We start from the raw sequence: 20,447 nt of genomic DNA on the forward strand, positions 1-20,447 counted from the left end.
TTGATTCGAATTTGAATATATGTAACGAGAAGAAAGTCTGTACGCCGCCTAATAACATCATACATAATATTTGAGTGTTCAAATTTCAGTGGGGTGTCATTTTATATAATGTTATTTTGAAAAAGTTAGTTTAAGCCCTCTATACAGTAAACCTAGTAAAGTTGATCATCATTCTAATTTGCTGATCTGTTTACTTTAGCCTCATATCTGTATTACTATGTAGATATTCCGTGCGAGTTATCTAGTAGAGTTGGTTTACAACAATGGCCAACTTAGGTTTCATCGTACTACTTACTGACGATAGCTAAAAAGAAATAATTCATAATTGAACATCACGAGTGTTAAAACCAACTATAATTCTGACTGAAACCAATTACTTATTAACACTCAGAAGAACTTTCATTTCTATATCCGAATTTGGGAGCCTCACAGACCCCCAAATTATTTTTTGTATTTTAAATGCTAATAAATATCAAATTATGAACAGAATTACTTCTATGTACTGATGTGGTCATTATAACTAAGTTTTACAATACATTAAAAAAAAAATGAAATGAAATCTTTAAGTTTTACGTCCCACAGTTGTGCCGGTTAGGCTAAAGGAGACGGTGATGATGAGAGATGAGTGAAATGGTGGAATGAAGAAAGTGGGAGGAAACGGGAGAACCCCGAGAAAACCCACGAGCACGGTGTTTGTCCACCACAAAGTTCACTTGGCGTACAATACATTTAATTATATAAGTGGTGTACGCAAACGAAAAAGAGGTAACCCTGTTCTAACAACGGTTATAAATTCTCTATATAATACTATGGAAAGATTTAATAATTTAGAAAGATTTAAAAATACCATATTCATATATGAATAAAAAAATAGCGCATGTTTTAAAGAAGAAAGGTTTATGTTCAAATTTCCGAAATCATTGAGAAAATAACGAACACAAATTGTTATTTGTTTAAATCCCCTCCTTGATGAAATATTGTGTGAGCTACTGATTGCCTATATTATTAAGTTATAGATATTGTTAATAATTATGCTATCAATATGTTTGTCATCCCTCTCTATTATATATATATATATATATATATATATATATATATATATATATATATATATATATATATATATATATGTGTGTGTGTGTGTGTGTGTGTGTGTGTGTGTGTGTGTGTGTGTAATATAAAAAAAGAATATTAAACATATAGAATTGTGATTAGGGCAAAATGCATATAAAGAGCCAATTTTTCAAAGATAGTGAAAATTAAAATATGAAAGAAAAACAACATTTATGGGTGATATAATTCCGTTATCTATCTATCTATCTATATACAGGGGTAGACAAAAAATCTAAAAACCCTTCATACAGGACATGTAAGTTTGGTCCTCCACTGTACAATACGTGTTGCGGTTACCGATCGTATTTTGTTTTCAATGTGTCATGTGGACCTTCCTCTTCCGTCAGCAGTAACCAGTTCACCTGTGAGTGTCGTGGTGTGAAATTGGTGCGGTAAAATGGGCGATCTGACAGACTTCCAAAGAGGCGTGATCGTTGGTGCCCGTCTGGTTGGAGCTTCAGTAGCAACAGTGGTGAACATTGTGGGGGTATCGAAAGGCACTGTGTCCAATGTCACGAGGGCATACACAATTCATGGGCAAACGACGTCTGCAAAGCACAACAGTGGTCGAAAGACAATCCTGTCAGATAGGGACCAAAGGGCATTAAAACAGATTGTAGCAGCTAAAAAGAAGACCACTGCAATGAAAATCACGTCTGAACACAATTCCGGCATACAGAACCCGGTTTAATCGACACAGTGCGACGGGAACTTCATAAAATGAAAATTCATGGCAGGGCCGCTATCGCCAAACTCCTGGTCACATCAGTAAATGCGAAGAGGCGTATCCATGGTGCAAGGACTACAAGGCGTACTCATGAGCAGTGGAAACACGTAATGTGGTCCGATGAATCGACCTTCACCTTGTTTCTAACAACCGGTCGTGATTACGTATGGAGAACACCGTCGCAGGCCTATGATACAGACTGTCTGCTCCCAACTGTAAAGCATGGGGCTGGTTCTGTTACAGTATGGGCAGTGATATCGTGGTTTTCTGCAGGTCCCATCATAGCCCTGCATGGAGTGATGAATGCTAAGGCGTATGACGCCATTTTGGGGGACTAGTTTCTATCCATAGTCCAAATATTGTTTCCTGATGGTGATGGCATCTACCAAGATGATTTGGCACCCTTTCACGCTGTAAAAACGGTGAAATCATGGTTTGAGGAGCATGACCAGGAGCTGTCACTCTTCCCCTGGGTCCCACAATCACCAGATCTGAACATCATTGAACCATTGTGGTCTGAGTTAGAAAGGCGTGTTCGGTCTCATTACCCTCCACCAGCACCCCTTAAAGAACTGGAGCATGTTTTGGAGGAACAATGGTACAAAATCCCACACACCATGATTCAGGAGCTGTATACGCCCATTCCACGTCGGATCCAAGCTGTTTTGAACGTAAAAGGAGGCCCCACACCATACTAGGTATGATTTTTACACTTTTGCAAACGTTTTAGATTGTTTTGTCTCATATATATAGGGGGAAGAGAGAGAGAGAGAGAGAGAGAGAGAGAGAGAGAGAGAGAGAAGCAAGTTCTGTATGACACAGCTAAATCATAACATATTTCGTGTAATATGACATTTTGCAGTACACGCAATGATGAAGTAGTTGCTAATAAGAAAATAATATTGCAATAGAGTTTCTAGATGTATATTTCTAAGTATAATCATGATATAAAACCAGCATATTCTCCAAGCATACGTTATTATCCATAATATTTGCAGTATAGTACTTGGGTTTGTATTTCCCTTCAGTGTCAACATATAAACAACATGTTTCATCTTCAATGCACTGAACTCTATACGCTTGTTTATGTGAATATGTATTCCATATCATCCCAGATTTACCCAAGTTAGCTGTTGCTGCTCGTTTCATATTAGTCGGTATATCATTTCATATGGTACCTCCTTATTAACATCCTTCGTCGATGCTGCTCTTTACATTACTCTATGAATTGTGAAGCAAACAAACAAACAAACAAAAATTTATGGTAGTAATACGAGAATATTAACAAGGAATGCTGGAGGTTATCTTGTTTGTATATACCAAAAGTATTTTCGTACTAATTGAATCATTAATTTTTGACTCATAATTTATTTTGCACTTTTCCTACTCATTCTACACTTTCAGCTTGCCTACCTTATAAAGGTATAACACAAAACGATTTGATCTAAAACATCAGGAGTAAAATATAAAACCGGGGTAGGCGGAGATGAATCTCTATACAGGGTGAACCTGAAAGATGTGCACAAACTCCGGGAAGTGATTTGCGACATCAAAAGAAGACAAAAAGGCCTGTTGCATATTGTCGAATTCCACATCGTATAAGAGTGACAGGGTTGCCAACTTGGAATCGAAAATAGAATCGTGACAATTGCAACAGAACAGAAAGATATGCACATACTCCGGGAGGTGATTCGTAACATTACAAGAAGACAAAAAATCCTGCTGTATGTTGTTGAATTCCACGTCCTCTTGAAGTTAGGCTGCCAAGTTGGCAGCTAGCGCCTTACCGACTTCGCTACCTGGACTCTCATTTTGATAGGTTAAAAAATAAATCTGATATTAAAGATTACCATCCCTATATTTTAAAATATTTTAGAGACTAAACTGTGTTTTCGTGGCTTCATCTGGCGCGGAAGATCCATGTTCAATAACTCTGCAAGTAGATGCGGTTCGGATCTCAATTCAGCTAGAAGTGAACGTCTCATATAAATTTAAAAAATGGTGTTTACATCGAAAACAAACCAAAATTTCGAAATTGTTACTTGTTGTCAAGAAAAATATACTAAAATCAATAATGATATCACAGATGTAGATAATCTAATCTATAACAACATCTCAAACATTAACAAAGAACACACTGCAGGCAAAGAAACAGACGAACAATATGAAGAACACTAAAACAGACAATTTTGTAACCGTTAGAAATTTGTTTTGAAACTGTTCATTTTCATTTATTTTTTTAAAAATACTAAAACTGTACTCTCTAATAATGCGATTGCGAAACTAGGCTTGGTTACTTAGTACTAAAGATTAAAATTTATATCTATTACAATGCCATCAATTTTTCTATGTTTTATTTTCAATTGCAACTAAAGTTTGTTTGAAGTTTCTACAATTTACGAAAATAAAAAGTTAGTAAGAAAAAATAAAATAATAAAAAAGAAAGAAAAGTCCTTAAAGAATTAAATTAAGTACATTTGTTTCTAAGGATGTTCGATCAATGTAACTACTAGTACTTGCAATACTAGTAACAATCTCTTTAAGTTAGCAATACTAATTGACGCGACTACAATACACTTGCTACTTCTTCCAATAACTTTTCGAAATATATAATGGAAATTTACATATCATTCTAATCAACATCATTGCAATATTATTTACAACGCATGCACTAAATTTGAAAAAATAGAGCTTTTACAATAGCATTACAAATTAATAAGGGAATTACTGATCATGCAATTTGGTTGTATAGAGGAATAAAAAAGTACCAGACAAGCAGTCATAACCTCAATCCACAAGTCAAAGACGTTGCACCATGCACAGAACCATGAAAATTTTTGGCTACTTCATACCCATCGTACCTTGATTGCCATGGAGTTATGACACCATCATCGGGACCTCCAATCAAAACTAGTTTTTTTAAAGTTAAGAAGTTTTTCTTGTATGCAGTGCTATTTTTGGATTTTAATTGGTTGTTAAGATAAGGTAAGAAGACACTATAATTAAAGTAAAGCTGTTGATGGTGTGGATCATTCCAGTAGTTGCCAACTGAAGTGTACTGCCCGAGATCAGAATAGAACAATTCAAATGCGGTTTTCTTCCATAAACTTGGAAAGTAAATGTGAAGAAATTTAGCTGCAATGCGAAATACAAGAAAAACAACACACGTAAGTAAACGAAACAGACACCTTTCTTTAAAAGACATTAGTAATCAATAAAAATACTATTTGCTCAAATCCACAGAAACCACTACGAAGTTTTATCTGTTATTTTTAGGCAACATAATTAAGTACAAATAGAATACATATTACATCTATAAGCTCCGTGAAAATGTGCTCTACCCAACAGACGAATAACGTAAAGCATTATAGTCAATAATAATTGTTAATTGTAATACAATGCACATAAACCTCAGGCGCTGTACCACTTACACACTATTTACTCTCTTACTACATACATAGTAATTTCATTGGAAACCCCTATGTTGTTCTATACAGCGCAATACTTTACACGAAACATTTGATTTGTCTGTTAAAGGATCACAGAATATTTTTAACTTCTTCAATGATGCTTTCACTATACCTTTCCTTCATGTATCACATCTTCACAAATAACATTAGCTAGGTACCGAAAATAATCACTTATTGTACTTTTGTTCCATCATCAACTGAAGCTAATAAGAATTCCCTACAAATTAAATTAATAGTGCTTCCTATTTTTAAAATTTATCATCATTCCACAGTCTTAACAATCTTTCATATTTTCGAATATAATGTTAATTTTTGATTCAGATTGCGCAACAAGAGCCATTCCATCTGTAATGAGAATATACTTAAGCTCTCTATTTCCTTTTTTTTAACTGTTTTTTTTTTATGTATCTGTTTTTACCTATCTGTATTATTTCTTCTGAAGATACATTCAATAGTTTTAACGAAAGGCAACATCTGTGTCGTGTCGAACTTTCCTTCCGATTACGGTTTCATGTATTAACTTCATCATCTATTTCATTGGCATAAAAAGTCATAACTCTTACTTATTGGCATAAAAATTAGTTTTGTAAATCATTTGATCCGTACATTTTATTCTAATCTAATCTATCATGAGTCTAAAATTTATCCAGTCACTCTGCTATAAGCCCTGCTAAATATAAGTCCATATTAGAAACTTACAACTAAGATATACGTATGAATCTGAGAACTTTTTTTTTTTTTTTTTTTTTTTTTTTTTTAGAATAGAAACAATGACATTATTTTAAATCTATGCATACATCTTCACTCTTCATTAGTATTTATTCTAAACCAAAATTTGAAGGTAGAATTGTGCTAACACGTGCTACATCCTCCTTACTGTACATACTTACTTCCATATTGCCCAGCTTGAGGTGAGCTCAAAGAAATGAACGTCTTTACATTATGATTCGGAAATCTTTCTAAAATTCCACGCGCCACTAATCCTCCTTGAGAGTACCCTACAATAGTTAAATACATAAACATTAAACATATTTTAAATCGCCTTTTGTAACTACTGGTAACATACATTTATTTGTCACGTGTAGATACTGCAATTAAACTGTATTTTTTAACTGTAATAATAACAATAATAATACTTTATAATATATGCACGTTTCTTGCAGAACTCTGGCATGTATGTAACCAACAATACGTACAGACGTGTTGAAATTATTAGACTCACGCTCGAAAAATGCAAAATTGATGTAGGAGTCCTAATTTCAGAGTTCTAGAACATTTAATTTAATGGTTAAAACACCAATATAGGAGTTCGATCCCAGCCCCCGCCAAGTGAACTTTGTGGTGGACAAACACCGTGCTCGTGGGTTTTCTCGGGGTTCTCCCGTTTCCTCCCACTTTCTTCATTCCACCATTTCACTCATCTCTCATCATCACCGTCTCCTTTAGCCTAACCGGCATAACCGTGGGACGTAAAACTTAAAGATTTCATTTTACACCAATATAGGATTCCTCATTTGTTTACTGTACGTACTGTACAGTTGAAGTGGTGATATCACCGTTGAACAGCAGATGCTATAACTGAGGGGGAGGGGGGAATTCTGGAAGTGCTATTTCAGTTGTAGATAGCTATTGTGGTTCCTATCAACAAGTTACAGTCTGAAGTGTTGTGATTGCTGTCGTAAGAAGTTAACGACATTCAAAGCGTTCAACAGTTCGAATGGGCCAGTTTAAAATGATCGTGACGTGTTTTGTGTATCAATCTTTTATTCTGTGTAGTCCTGTAATTGCACCATAATGGGAAAAGCAAAAGATCTTTCTCAGCGTAAAATGGAAGTTAACAAAATACTTCTGGTGGAAATAAGATATACACGGCAATACATTGCTAGTAGTGTTGGGATAGAACAAAAATCTGAGTAGAATCTCTGTTGAAATGAGCAAGAGCCAAAATAGGGTTGGGAAGTGTGGGCGAAAACCAAAGCTATCGCTAAGAGGTATCAGATAACTAAAAAGATTGGCTCTGGAAAACAGAAGTGCAACTTCTAATAGATAAAAATGACATAAAAATGGCTGAGTATGGCGCAGACATTTGGCTTGAAAGTGTTCGAAGGATTCTTTGTGCCGAGGGAATAAAAGCACACGGTCAAGAAGGAAAATAAAAATTAGAGTCTACCCCAACCATGGCAAAGAAGCGCCTCGAATGGGCACAAGGCCTAGAATATCGGACTGCTGACGATTGGAAAATAGTGTGTTTCAGTGATGAATCATGTATCTTTGTGTCTGATGAATGTTCACAATATGTGCGACGTTGACCTGGGAGGAATTCAAGTTGGAATGTCTTTAACAAACCGTGAAGCATCCTACTTCAGTCACGGTCTGGGGTGTGATCTCTGTCTTCGGGCCTGGAAGACTGTATATAGTAGAGAGGACAATGAAGTACGACTAATACCTACAAGTTCTTCAAGAACTGCTTTCCCAGACTGCACTCTGGTTTAATGACGTACAATTCATCTTTATGCATGATGGAGCCCCATTCCATCGGGCCAAAGCAGTGACAAAATTCTTCCACGACAACGAAATTAGTGTTCTTCCGTGGCCAGGCACTAGTCTTGATATGAACCCGATTGAAAACTTTTGGAGCTTCATGAAAGAAAAGCTAGAGAAGAAGAACAATAGAATCAAACTTCAATTGATCAAGGAGATCAACAATTTGTGATATCACGATGCTGAATTGAAGGCAAGATGTGCTAAACTCGTACATAGGATGCCACAAAGGATAAAAGACTTAACAAAGAATAAAGGATTTCATAAGAAATATTAATCTTTGTGTGAGATAATTTTCTTGTAAGTATTCCATTTCATTTTTTGTTTCCAATTTGGATATATACACTTCATAGTAATTATATTTGAATGTTACGTACGCATTTGTTTTATTGATATTGAAAAGCATATGCCACACCCACTAGAAATTAGGACATAGTTACAAAATAGTAATTTGGACTAAGTTCGAACGTATTTTCTCACGTAATATTGTAAGAACAGTAAAATATTCAGAAACTGAATGTTGAGTCTAATAATTTGAACAAGCCTGTACTGGTTATGCATGCTTACAAAACAGCAGAAGATAAATACTCGGTCAACGGAATAAGGACATTTTTCTTTTCTCTCTTTTTATCCAAGTTCTGAATTAAGATTTGGCAACGACGGATGCTTATAGTTAATTAATTATCTAATTAATACGCAAGTAAGTAAGTAAAAGTAAATTTTTTTAAAGAAACAAGACTTTCTTTGCACGTTCATAAATCGTAGTTGTATGTGAATTCATAAATGTAGTAATAATTGCGTAAATGAATACAGAATTTTTGAAATTGATTTTTCTCGTGCCTCCCATTCCTATGTAAATGAAGTGCGTCCTCGTTTGTTTTACATTTTTCTTTTCTTTTTTTTTTTTTTTTAATTACACTCTTACATTCATGTTTGATATCATAATTTACGAAGTATTTTATCAGTAAATTTTTGACAAATCTTGTGAAATTTTCCAAAATTATACTATACAATACTGATAACTCTAGTCAGGAAAGTTAAGAACAAAAGATTATTTAAAGGATCGTCTGTTATCTTCAATTTTGAAACTTCATTATATTAATATCAACAGTCCAAAGAAAAATTATTCTAATGAGATGTTGTGCTATTTTGATGGAGGAGAAAACTAAACATGTTTTAGAAAAAAAATAATATTTTGTTACGAATCTAATGATATAGACTTTTGATGAAGACTATATGTAATTATAGCTGAACTTATCCATTTTTCTCTCTTCTTATTCACTACATCCGAAATGGTCCAGTTTGAGAGAGAACATATGCCATACAGTTTACAGTGATTTTAAGACTTTCGATGATTTCTAAAAGCTGCTCATACCAATGTAAAAAAAAAAAAAAAAAAAAAAAAAAAAAAAAAAAAAAAAAAAACCGCTTGAATACATTTATAACTGATTTTTTAAATACTAATTTCAGAACGCTGAATCTAATGAAGCTTCTGTTAAACATATTCATTTATGGGAGTCACGAGAAAAATAATCATAAAACTAGGACTTAAATGTTCACTTATATCTCAGACACTATTAATCACAAAGAATAAATTCCTTACATAAACTAAAACTAAATAATATAATATAATGTAATAAACTATACTAGAAGTATTATTTAATCATAAACAAACACCTTTTCTTAATAAACTACCGGTTCCTTACTAAGATAATTACAAAAAATACATACATGTTTATAATTATCTCCCAGAAATATAATTGTACTGTCTCATCAACTTCTTCAGGTTATTATTTTTTAATTACTTTTTGGTCATTATATCTCTACTTGAAAAAAAAAAAAAAAAAAAAAACTATTGAAGCAGGAATTGTGTTTCAATGTTACACAGTATTTTGAAAAATAATAAATAACCTATTATTAATAATATCTGAAATATAAGTAAATTTATATCCCAATTTTGAGTTCATTTTTGTCGTGGCTCCATGGACGGATATGTTTCACAATAGTTACATTAGATTCGGCGTCCTCAAATCAGTATAAAAAATGCAACTAAAAATGTATCCAAGCGTGGGGATTTTTACCATTAGTACGAGCGATAATTCTTTCGAGGAGGGCAGAGTTTTAGATTCACATAAGATTTTATATTTAAGAATTTCCTATTCGCTGCCCCCTTCGTTGTTTAAAGAAAAAATATATTGTTGAAAATATAAGTAACCAACGACATACAAATTCACAAAAATATTCAACTGCAGAAGTATGACAAGCGTCTCTTCCGTGCCGCGTTTGTTCTTTAAGTACTGTAGATAAAGCGAATTACCAACTATTGTCCCAGAAGTTGTATAGAACACAAGTTCCTTACCTCCATGAGAAAAAAAATGAAATCTTTGAGTTTTACGTCCCACGATTATGCCGGTTAGGCTAAAGGAGACGGTGATGATGAGAGATGAGTGAAATGGTGGAATGAAGAAAGTGGGATGAAACGGGAGAACCCCGAGAAAACCCACGAGCACGGTGTTTGTCCACCACAAAGTTCACTTGGCGGGGCTGGGATCGAACCCGGGACCCCAAGCACCAGAGGTGAACGCTCTACCACTGAGCCACCGCGCCCCCCTTACCTCCATGAGAATACATTTAGATCAAGTATTTTCTACGCTTTGCTATTAGAGCTAGCAATTCGTCGAAGAAATCTGCAGCAGAGATGGGTCGATTTTAACATGGAGAGAGGTTACTGTACATTGATAACAAACATTTCAACACAGACATTCATATTTACCATAGCTACGAGAAGAAGACATAATTTATCCATTATTTTCTTCCAACTTTGCAAGTTGTTTGTTAAAAATGTCGTTCACTCTCAATATTTACAATCTATGAAGTAAAGACTGTGCGTCTACAAAAGGTTCACAAAGAAATTCTGGTAATGATTTCCCTGACATTCCATGACTGAGTAAATTTTTCCTGACCTGTGAAACTGTGATCACTCTCATTTATGGGCATGTTTAGAAAAAATATATAAATAATAATATTTTTTTTCCAGTCAGTCTTCACTGTACCAAAGCCGTCCAACGCTCTTCTTTTCATTCTTTAAATGCAATATAAGTTTACTTTCTTACTGTAAATACTTATTATAAATCAAACTTCTTGGGTTTGGAATATAACAAAATAATAGTATTTAACAATAATAATACATTAATGGCATATTCCCGGCAGGAGCTCATGTGGTTCGGATTCCACATTAATCAGTAGGTCCACGTTTCATATAGCCTCGCTGCTGAAAGGGACGTTAAAGACAATCAACACTAATGACATCGGTATTCTGAATACACTCCTAAACGTAAACAAGTAAACATATATTATAGTTGGGCCTATTTCTTTCCTTATCTACAACCGACAAAACTAACTTATTTTTTCTTCTGTAGTATTTGAATTTATTTTTTTTTCTTTAAAACTTAAAGTTTTAACACCTTTCGGTATTCCCTAAGCTTCTTTATTTCTAAAAATAATTTTATTTTTCAGGCTTTTTCTTATCTTCGTCTTTCTGAATCTGTCCTGATTCTTTGAAGTGTTTTGCATCCGTCGACAGGCAAAAAATAATTAAATATTTAAATAAAAACTAATAAAAATTAACATTTTTTAAAAAGACATACCAGACGGCATATTTTGAAGTATTTCCCTGACGTCTAAGATGAGTTATGAACCCTGCTGAAGATTAATTATAACATAATCTAATAGATACACTGAACATGGTTATCTCAATTTTAACAATACGGTAACGGAACTAAAAATGTTTTGGATTCCTGACCTAGAACCTAAATATACATTTTACTTAGATGTGCTTCGAAAAGAAAATCGAAATACATTTCGACATACCAGTTCTGTTCGCCGCCCGAAACTCGTAATTTGGCGTGTTTTCGGAAAAGAAGCAAAATATGTTTATAATATATATGGGTTTTGTTCACAAGGCTCAAAACCACAATTCAATGAGTCTATACAAGAGAATCAGAATACATTTTGACATCATAATTTCCAAACATTGTTAGCTCAAGATTATTACAAGCTAGAAACGATGTTGAACAAATGTAAAATAATAACGCGAGGGAACCACTAACAGTGGTTTTGTTACGAAATCTATTTCTTAGTTATCTGTAGTTCACTTTTTCTTCAATTTCAGTTTTATATATATAGATAAAATATATATAGATAAAATACCTAATCCGATTTCGGTTCCAAGGCCGAAGCTGTTTTTATCAGAATATCTTTTTCGGTTCCAGTTCTGAAATCGACACCCAATAGAACCCATGTTTTCTATTGGTCCCGTTACCATTTTTTTAAAAATGTTTGACATCTCAATTTAAAAAAAAAGAAAAAAAAGAAAAAAGTTCCATGTTGAGAATTGACCCTCTGCTGCTGTACTTCACTCCTAAGAGTATTGATGGGTCTCAATTTATATATATATATATATATATATATATATATATATATATATAATGTTTAATGTTTGTGTCAACATACGCGTTACTATCTTTAGGATAATAATTTCTCTATATCCATGCTGACATTTTAAAATGATCAGAAATACCTTTCTATAGACCGACTTCTAACAGATTATTTAATAAACTGCTTCAGTAAAAAGATTAAACACAAACTTTTTATCAACAACAAATTGGCTAAAATCAAGCTATATATTAAAACTCCATACAGAATAACAAATGTATATATATATATATATATATATATATATATATATATATATATATATATATATAAACAACTGAAGAACAATTATAACATATTGTTACGTTAAAAACAAGATTCCTATATAACTTTTTAAAAAGCTATTCCTTAAATAATAAATAAATAAATATATACTCAGTCTACTTCTGACCGAATGGAACGGTAACTGTTGATACATCCAAGTGAAAACGTATGTAACACCCAGAAAGAGTTTACAAATTTAATCCAAAGTTGGTACACAGCATGAAAATGGCGTTAACTGGTAATGATTCTAGCATGGTGCCCGTGAAACATCCCGAATATTTTTATAGCAGTTCGAAAAACATACAGTACTCACCTTAACAGCTCCATTCCGAGTAGCCACACAAGCGGCTGCTTGAGAAGGTAGCCGCTCGCGTAAATGCTTAATGTCTGTCTAAGATACCGCATCATATCTTACTATGCCCTCTGTAAATACTGACGTAGCTGGGTGGTCTTTGCTGGAGTCTACCTGGGTTTAAAGAGTGGTCGAAAGGGGTTAGGTCTGAAAACCTAGCAAGCCACAGTAAAAGATATATATCGAGTAGAATACATTGCGTTGTCCTGATAGTATAGGAACTCGAATTTACCCTGCTGAAACATAGGATCCAACAAACTGGTCAGATAAAATCGGAGGACAGGATCGTTGACGCACTAGCCATACTCACCTCAATGAAAGCAAGAGGCAACCGGATGTGCAGGCTATTGCCTTCTTTTCTAGCATGCCGGGTGCGGGTGCTCTGAATGGCGAATGCTAAAACACCCTAGAATTATTTTCCTTGGATGTTTATAGATATGCCCACGTTCATTACTGTGCATCAAAAAGAAACAATTCTTAGTGCTGAATAAAACAGTCCTAAGCCGCCTTGCCATTGCGGTATCTTCTAACATTACCCAAGACGTTCTCGTGATAACCAAGTGTCAGGGTAATCGTACAAGAGGAATTTTTTAAATAACCCTCCACCGATCCATGCGTTTGGATTTTCTAAACGACTTATCGACAGTATCTTCCGCCGCTGGTGTTTTTAAACTAGTCTCTCTTAAATTTAACAAGCAAAAAAAAAAAAAACAAACAATTTACGCACATATATTACATAAATAACAACTTTTACATTCTTTTATTTCGAATTCAGAGTCAATGCTTTCTTTTTTTCTTTCCTTTTCTTTATTTTATTTTTCTTGACTTCTCTGGTCGGGTTTCAGAATGAATAACAGTCGATATTCCGTTTTAATATATACATACTAATTTTCCAGCGCCAGAACACAGTCATCACAATATCATTATGATACTGTTCAAAGCTCACGACCTCACGAAAAATCAAAACCTTACCGAACAACTACTTGTGTGGCCACTCAGAATGACTACACATGCTATTAAGATGAATATTGTACTGTTTTTTGAATACTGACTCAGAGGTTCCAAACTGTTTCAACTCAATTTCAAGTTATTTTATTGAGACTTTCATTTATTTAATTCCGTTTGTGATTTTAGATTAACATATTGCGCCTGCCGGTAACAGTACTAGGAAGGCATTAAAATCGAAGCATGTCCAATGTACGTACTTCCCTGTGCATTCACTCGTACTACTACATATACCGAACATGCGGCGACTTAAATGCCTTCATATTAGTACGACCGTCGAGCGTAATCTATAAATAGGTTTGAATTGGGTGGGAGTATGGAGGGAAAGTGTACAGAACGGAAAGTGATCTTCTGTTTCTATTGATCCTCGGTATCTCTTCTTAAGAATTTCTGAAGTTCGATTATATATATATATATATCTTGTTTTGTACAACTCCTTCTTCTTTATTTATTATTATTTCCCATAAACTTGCATGAAATTGTATTCTCTTTAATTCATTGTATTGCTACTATAGATCCTACTGCATATTAGGATTAAATCGCTACAGTGTTTGCTGGAATTCTCCAAATGGACATGACTCCACTTCAACTAAACTCGTCTTTTTTAAGTGTGTTTTCTATGATACACATAGGTAATGAATGAAGCCCCTTCTAATGTGTAATTCTCCTATTCGCCGTCTTTCTTTAATATATAGGAAAACTTCAAATACCTTTCTGTCTTTTATTAGTCTTCTTTCCAGTCAACCTGCCATTTGTTTATCAGTATATTTATATTTTCTTCACCTTCTGTTCTACTTCTGTTAATCTCGTTCTTCTTTTGTACTAGAACATATATGCTCCTTTTATAATGTAGGATAACAATTTCATCAACATTCCTACTGATTATACCGTGTTTGACCTCGAAATTTATCTATGTAAAGTCACTAAGCAGACGTCAATTTTCCATCGTGGTGGGTGTAAAAAATCATTTTCTTAACTTTTGTTTATGGGCGATAGGTAACCTACTGTGAGAATCTGGCACTTATCTTTGGGTTCCGCTTATATTGTTTATTCGTTTGACACTTTTTTTGTTATCCTATGTCTCTAGATGCCAGCCTCATAATTTATAGTTGATATTGACAATAACTGTTTACAAATTTCAGCTGTTTTCGGTGGCAAACCTAAATGTCGACTGACTTAGTATTTTATTCATATTTTTCTTCTTTTCAACTGGTTTTATTTATATATGTGTTATATTTTCTTTTATCATCCAAACATATCCCTAAATATTTCAATTCACGTACTTTTTTGTATTGTTGTATACTCAATTTAGATTATTAGAGTCGTTCATCGTTTCGTTTGCTGATAGTGATAATATGACTATAACATAATTAGTTCGTATTGTCCGATCTTTCGAATTCGTTTCTTGATTTACCACATATTACAATTACGATGTCACTACTCGCTCCATATGAGTCACCACTGTGTTATTGTCACATCCCATAATACGGCTTCACATGTGGAAGTAGGGTTGTCAATCCTGTAAGTTTACGTTTTTCTGGCACGTTTTACGTTTTTATTCTCCTCGCAACATGATTTCTTCCGTTTTTATATACTTCTGAACACTTTTAAAATAATTATATGAGTTAGTGTGTGAATATATATACATTAATTAGAGAAACTGATTCTCACATATTGTTAATAAATGAACTTAATGATGTAACTTAGTATTCAGAGAGAAAATGTAACATGTTGCGTTTTTATCTTCTACCTAACTTGCATCCCAATCTTGTGTTCAAGAATAATTAATTTAGTTTGAACACCTTAGCCTACGTCTGTTAACACCATTTTGATCATATCGCAGTTTCGATCAATTATGATATACTGATGTCAGAAAACGAAGCGATTTTAACTGATAAAAGCAGAACTTCCAGTTGTTGTTAATTTCGATATGTCCTGCACGGATGTTTTGAAAGTATAAAAAAAAAGAATGTGAAACAATTAAAATGACACAAAAATTTGTGTAATTTACTTGGTTGAATGGATTTGTGTTTAGCATCTCTTTCAGCATCGAGGTTATGTGAGACGAGAGTTACAGTTTATCCGAACCACATGGTATCCGAACCACAGAGCTTAAACCGCGAATTACAAATATACCTTTTTGTGTTTTATGATGGCAATTATTTTTATTTAAACTGACTCACAAGCAAAGGGTACGATATCAGGACTCGAGTTGCGTAATAAGAGTTATTTATCCTTAAAGAGCATGAAGTAGTTAGTTAATTACCAAATTATTAGCTGCAATCTGCCAATAGGGGAAAAGTGATTGGACTTCAAAGGTAACATGGTGGTCTATGGCAAACGCGAGAAAGAAAACGTTTCTTCCCTCTCTCCTATGTATTTGGGAAGGTGAAGATAACGATTCAAATGACATGTTCAAGCTACACAGTTGATGTGGAGAGTAGAAAGGATCGAATGATCCAAAGAAAAGCAGTTTGTACAATGTACACATCTTACAACAACGAAGAAAGACAACGAGCTTTTCGACAAATTTGTTCCTGCGAATGTCACAATCACAAAGAAATTGATCCTGGCTGGGTACACAGAACTAGTGCTAGAGCTAGACGTGTGCTTTATCCGTCCTTACAAGAAATTTGTCAAGTTCGTTACTGACACAATCATACTTTCCCAGGAAACGAACATCTGGCACCGTGACAACTTCTTGAATCTCCAATCGTTTACACTGTATCAGTTTTGTGCTTCCCTGTTCCGCAATATGGTTCAACTTGCTTTCTAAAAAATGGAATACCTGGATATCGAATCGAAAGCCTTTCAGACACCATTCAGTACTGCTTCGACTCCCTTACCACTGAATTGTGTTATCACTGCGAATCGATGTCCATTGTAAGATGTGCACATTGTATCATGCAACCTGTTTTTGTTTGGATCATGCAATCCTTTCTACTCTCCATATCAACTGTGTAGCTTGAACATGTCATTTGAATCGCTATCTCACCTTCCCAAATACACGGGAGAGACGGGAGAAACGCTTTCTTTCTTGTGTTTGCCCTAGACCGCTATGTTCCATTACTTTTTCCCTATTGGCGGACTGCAGCTAGTAACTTGGTAATTAACTAACTACTTGATGCCCTTTAAGTATATGTAACTCTTATTACGCAATTCGAGTCCTGATATCGTACCCTCTGCTTGTCAGATTCGAATTAAAATCATTATACGTTACTATGTGAAACATATATGTTTGTTTATATGTAAATTATATAAATTATATATCCTTTTTTTTTCCTAAAAATCGTAAGCTCTGGCAACCCTACGTGGAAGGAACGCGGGAACGTAAACCTCCCTCTAACAATCGACTGCTTAGTGTTTGTGTGCTCAAATAAGAGACCACGATGATTGAAATTACAATACCGATCGCCATTCTATCACTTTCGAGGAGCAGAAGCATGTCTGCTCTGCTGAGGGACCTTTATGCCTTTCATAGTGTTCATCACTAATGGATTATTAATGGGTCATTATTCACGTGAACTGACAGAATATGTTCAGTATGTTCTTATTTCTATATATAAATAATGAGTTTTGTAACAACAACGCGATTAGAACACTCCCTCAGATCTTACCTATGACATGAATGCCACCTGGATTTGCTGCTGAAAAATTCATAAGTTCCTCACCAATTGACTCAACTTGACGCCACATTGGGGCTAGACTGCTCCAACCTTCATATTGTTTACTTGCATGTATAACTGTTCCAGGATGCAGCTGATATTAAAGAAAGATATAAAAGTTAGTTAATTAATTTAAATACCAGGTGTCTATGAAATATACTAATTAATAAAATTATCCACTTTGTTGTGATGTAAAAAGAGGAATGTCACTTTATACGGCCCAGTGCTTATGAAAGAATCACATTTTGTTAAGGTTTCCCAATAATCAAGATGATTAGCAAGTTCAAGCAAAACAAGTAGTACTATTATTGTAGTCCTAACCATATTCACTAACTTACAAAACTAAGACAAAATGTAACAGAACCATCTAAGAAACTATATCTTGAGTATTATGTTAAACAAAAATGGATTTCAGAAAGCTATATATCGAACCTGGGTGAATAGGCTGGATAAACAATAGAACGACATACACGTACCTCTCAACTATTTCATGACACCTTATAAAGTATATTTGATGTCTGTTGTATTCCACTTAAGAACACCCTCACGAAACTACCTATCATTGTTTACTTGTAAAATAATCAGTAAAATAAAACTCAAAACAAATCACCAGAAAAAAAAAATAATAAAAGACGAAAGACGATCTCATCTTTCACCAATGAAATTTTAGTACGCTATAACAAGAAATCACAAGGAAAGTGAATAATACATATAAGAACTTTATATCAGTATCGGCTTCTTAATAATAAAATATAATCTATCCGAATTTTGCAGTTTGCCAAAAGCAAAACACGACATTTTAACTTCGGTTTATTTTCTTACAATAATAATGATAAAATTAAAAATAATGATGAAATCGCACACGCATTTGCTGACTACTTTCACCCCGTATATAACAAAATTAACAATAATAATCTAGATAATTCAACTGGACTAGAAAAAACGACGTGGATGTACTGAATATGGTACTTGACACAAGAAATGTAATTAAAAAACGAAAACGCCGATGGCAGATACATTCTCACAAAGAGACTCGCAGAAACGAATGAGCAAAAATAACACTTCTAAAAAGTGTAAGCTCAATGAAAAAAGAAAATAACATAACAAACTCTATAAAAGAACAGAGCTCGCAAAAAAGCCAAGAATAAATAAAACACAAAACATATAACAACAAAATGACTAAGAAAATACGAACAGTAATAAACAAACACGAAAAATCTTAATTTTTTTAAAAAAGGAAAAGCTTCAGAAAACGTTAGGTATTTAAATCCCTCGTATAAATGCAAGAATACAATTCCCAAAAAACAGTTATTATCCACAACCTGACTAATATTATTAGGGAGTCCTAAACATTCTCTGACTATTCCAGACACTTTACAAGAAAGTGCTGATTATTCATTGCGACGATTCATTCTTCACAATACGACGATTACTGCCACAAGCTAAATAGGAATATGCGAGATAGGAGTGTTGAATACGCAAGCGAGCTGGAACGCCGGTTGAAGCGCTGCGGCTCATTTAATCTCCGTAGTAATACGCGACGACACCTACCAATCGCCCACAGTAGGTTTTACTGAGTGGAGCTTATATTCGTTGATTTGGTTCCAATCCGCTTGCTAGTGACGGAATATGAATTGGAGGAAATAGCTTCTAACATTGGGGCAGTGCAGCCCCTGCCAAGGCGCCATTCTTGGCTGCCATATCGGCACTCTGTTTTCACGAATGCTGACACAGCCTTTAGCTGATGGTATCTCACTAGAATGTCTTGCATGAGAGCGCGTTTACTAAAGATATTTTAAAGCCTTTTAATAAAGCTTTGAGGGTCAATACACATAAACACACGACAAAGCTATTGTTGAAACGTATGATCAAGGGCAAGCTTAAGTGCTGTTAGTTCAACAGTGATAACGTTCAGTGCAAACATCGTGGAAAAGTTAAAGTAGAAATTCACACAGTACTCATGATTCACTGTTTCGTGTTTTTTTATTTTTATTTTTTATTTTTAAAGGAGACAAGGGTATAAATTGATGAATACAAACAGTTTCACTTTGACCTAAAATGGGAATGGGGTCCCACAAGCCACTAAATGGGGCCTCAGAGTTTTGTGCCTTTCGGGTGTGATTTCTAATTCATTCTAGTAGCAAATATGCAAAATATCGAATCTGTTACATTAATAGCCGTTATTTTGTAAACTGCCCTCTCATACGCGAAGTATAGTTGATTTTGGCTCATTTTGACCATGGGACAAACGAGGATAACTTTTGGAAAAATTAGTACCTGTTATTCCTAGGTTAAAAAGACATCTTCAAAATACCTTTTCATAATTTTACTTGAAGATTACAAAGATACAGGGGAGCTCAAAATATAGATTGGACGTTTTTGAGGGGTGGCTATGATGAGGGGAGTTTTTCGTTGTCAAGTTGTAACAAATCGATCAAGCCAATCCCGAGAAAAATTTAACAAAAAACAACCCTCTCATTTTTTTAACGATATACACAGCAACACCTGGCTCAGCACGCATAATTCTGTAAACAATAAAAATTTGTAACGGTAGTATCTGTTGGCATTATATGTACGTAATTGAGACTAGTAAATACAATGTATAAAGGTAACCAAGCCAAAAACTGTCGCTTTTTCATCCACCACCTTCGAACATCGATGTCACCTAAGACGTACCTAGTGATGGGCAGTGGGAATATTCCCGGTGGGAAGGAATTTATTTCCATTTCTCTACTTTATCTTCGAAATTATAAGAACCATATGACTAATTACTTTATTTTAATATATTATGATTTACTTCTAGGTTTTAAAGAATT

General features: G+C 34.2%; 1 protein-coding gene across 1 annotated transcript in view; it reads right to left on the reverse strand.

Annotated features, from left to right (window-relative positions):
- Ppt2 (palmitoyl-protein thioesterase 2) overlaps nt 1-20,447 on the reverse strand; it is a 42,765-nt gene that overhangs the window by 3,037 nt on the left and 19,281 nt on the right. Inside the window, exons 2-4 of the mRNA XM_081745597.1 lie at nt 17,584-17,725; nt 6,201-6,308; nt 4,702-4,975 (exon numbers count right to left, since the gene is read on the reverse strand). Coding sequence (XP_081601723.1) covers nt 4,702-4,975; nt 6,201-6,308; nt 17,584-17,725 — 524 coding nt within the window. The remainder of the gene's footprint in view (nt 1-4,701; nt 4,976-6,200; nt 6,309-17,583; nt 17,726-20,447) is intronic.

The sequence above is a fragment of the Thermobia domestica genome, chromosome 2 (genome assembly GCF_964235325.1).
Source record: "Thermobia domestica chromosome 2, izTheDome1.hap1.1, whole genome shotgun sequence".
Classification (NCBI taxonomy): domain Eukaryota; kingdom Metazoa; phylum Arthropoda; class Insecta; order Zygentoma; family Lepismatidae; genus Thermobia; species Thermobia domestica.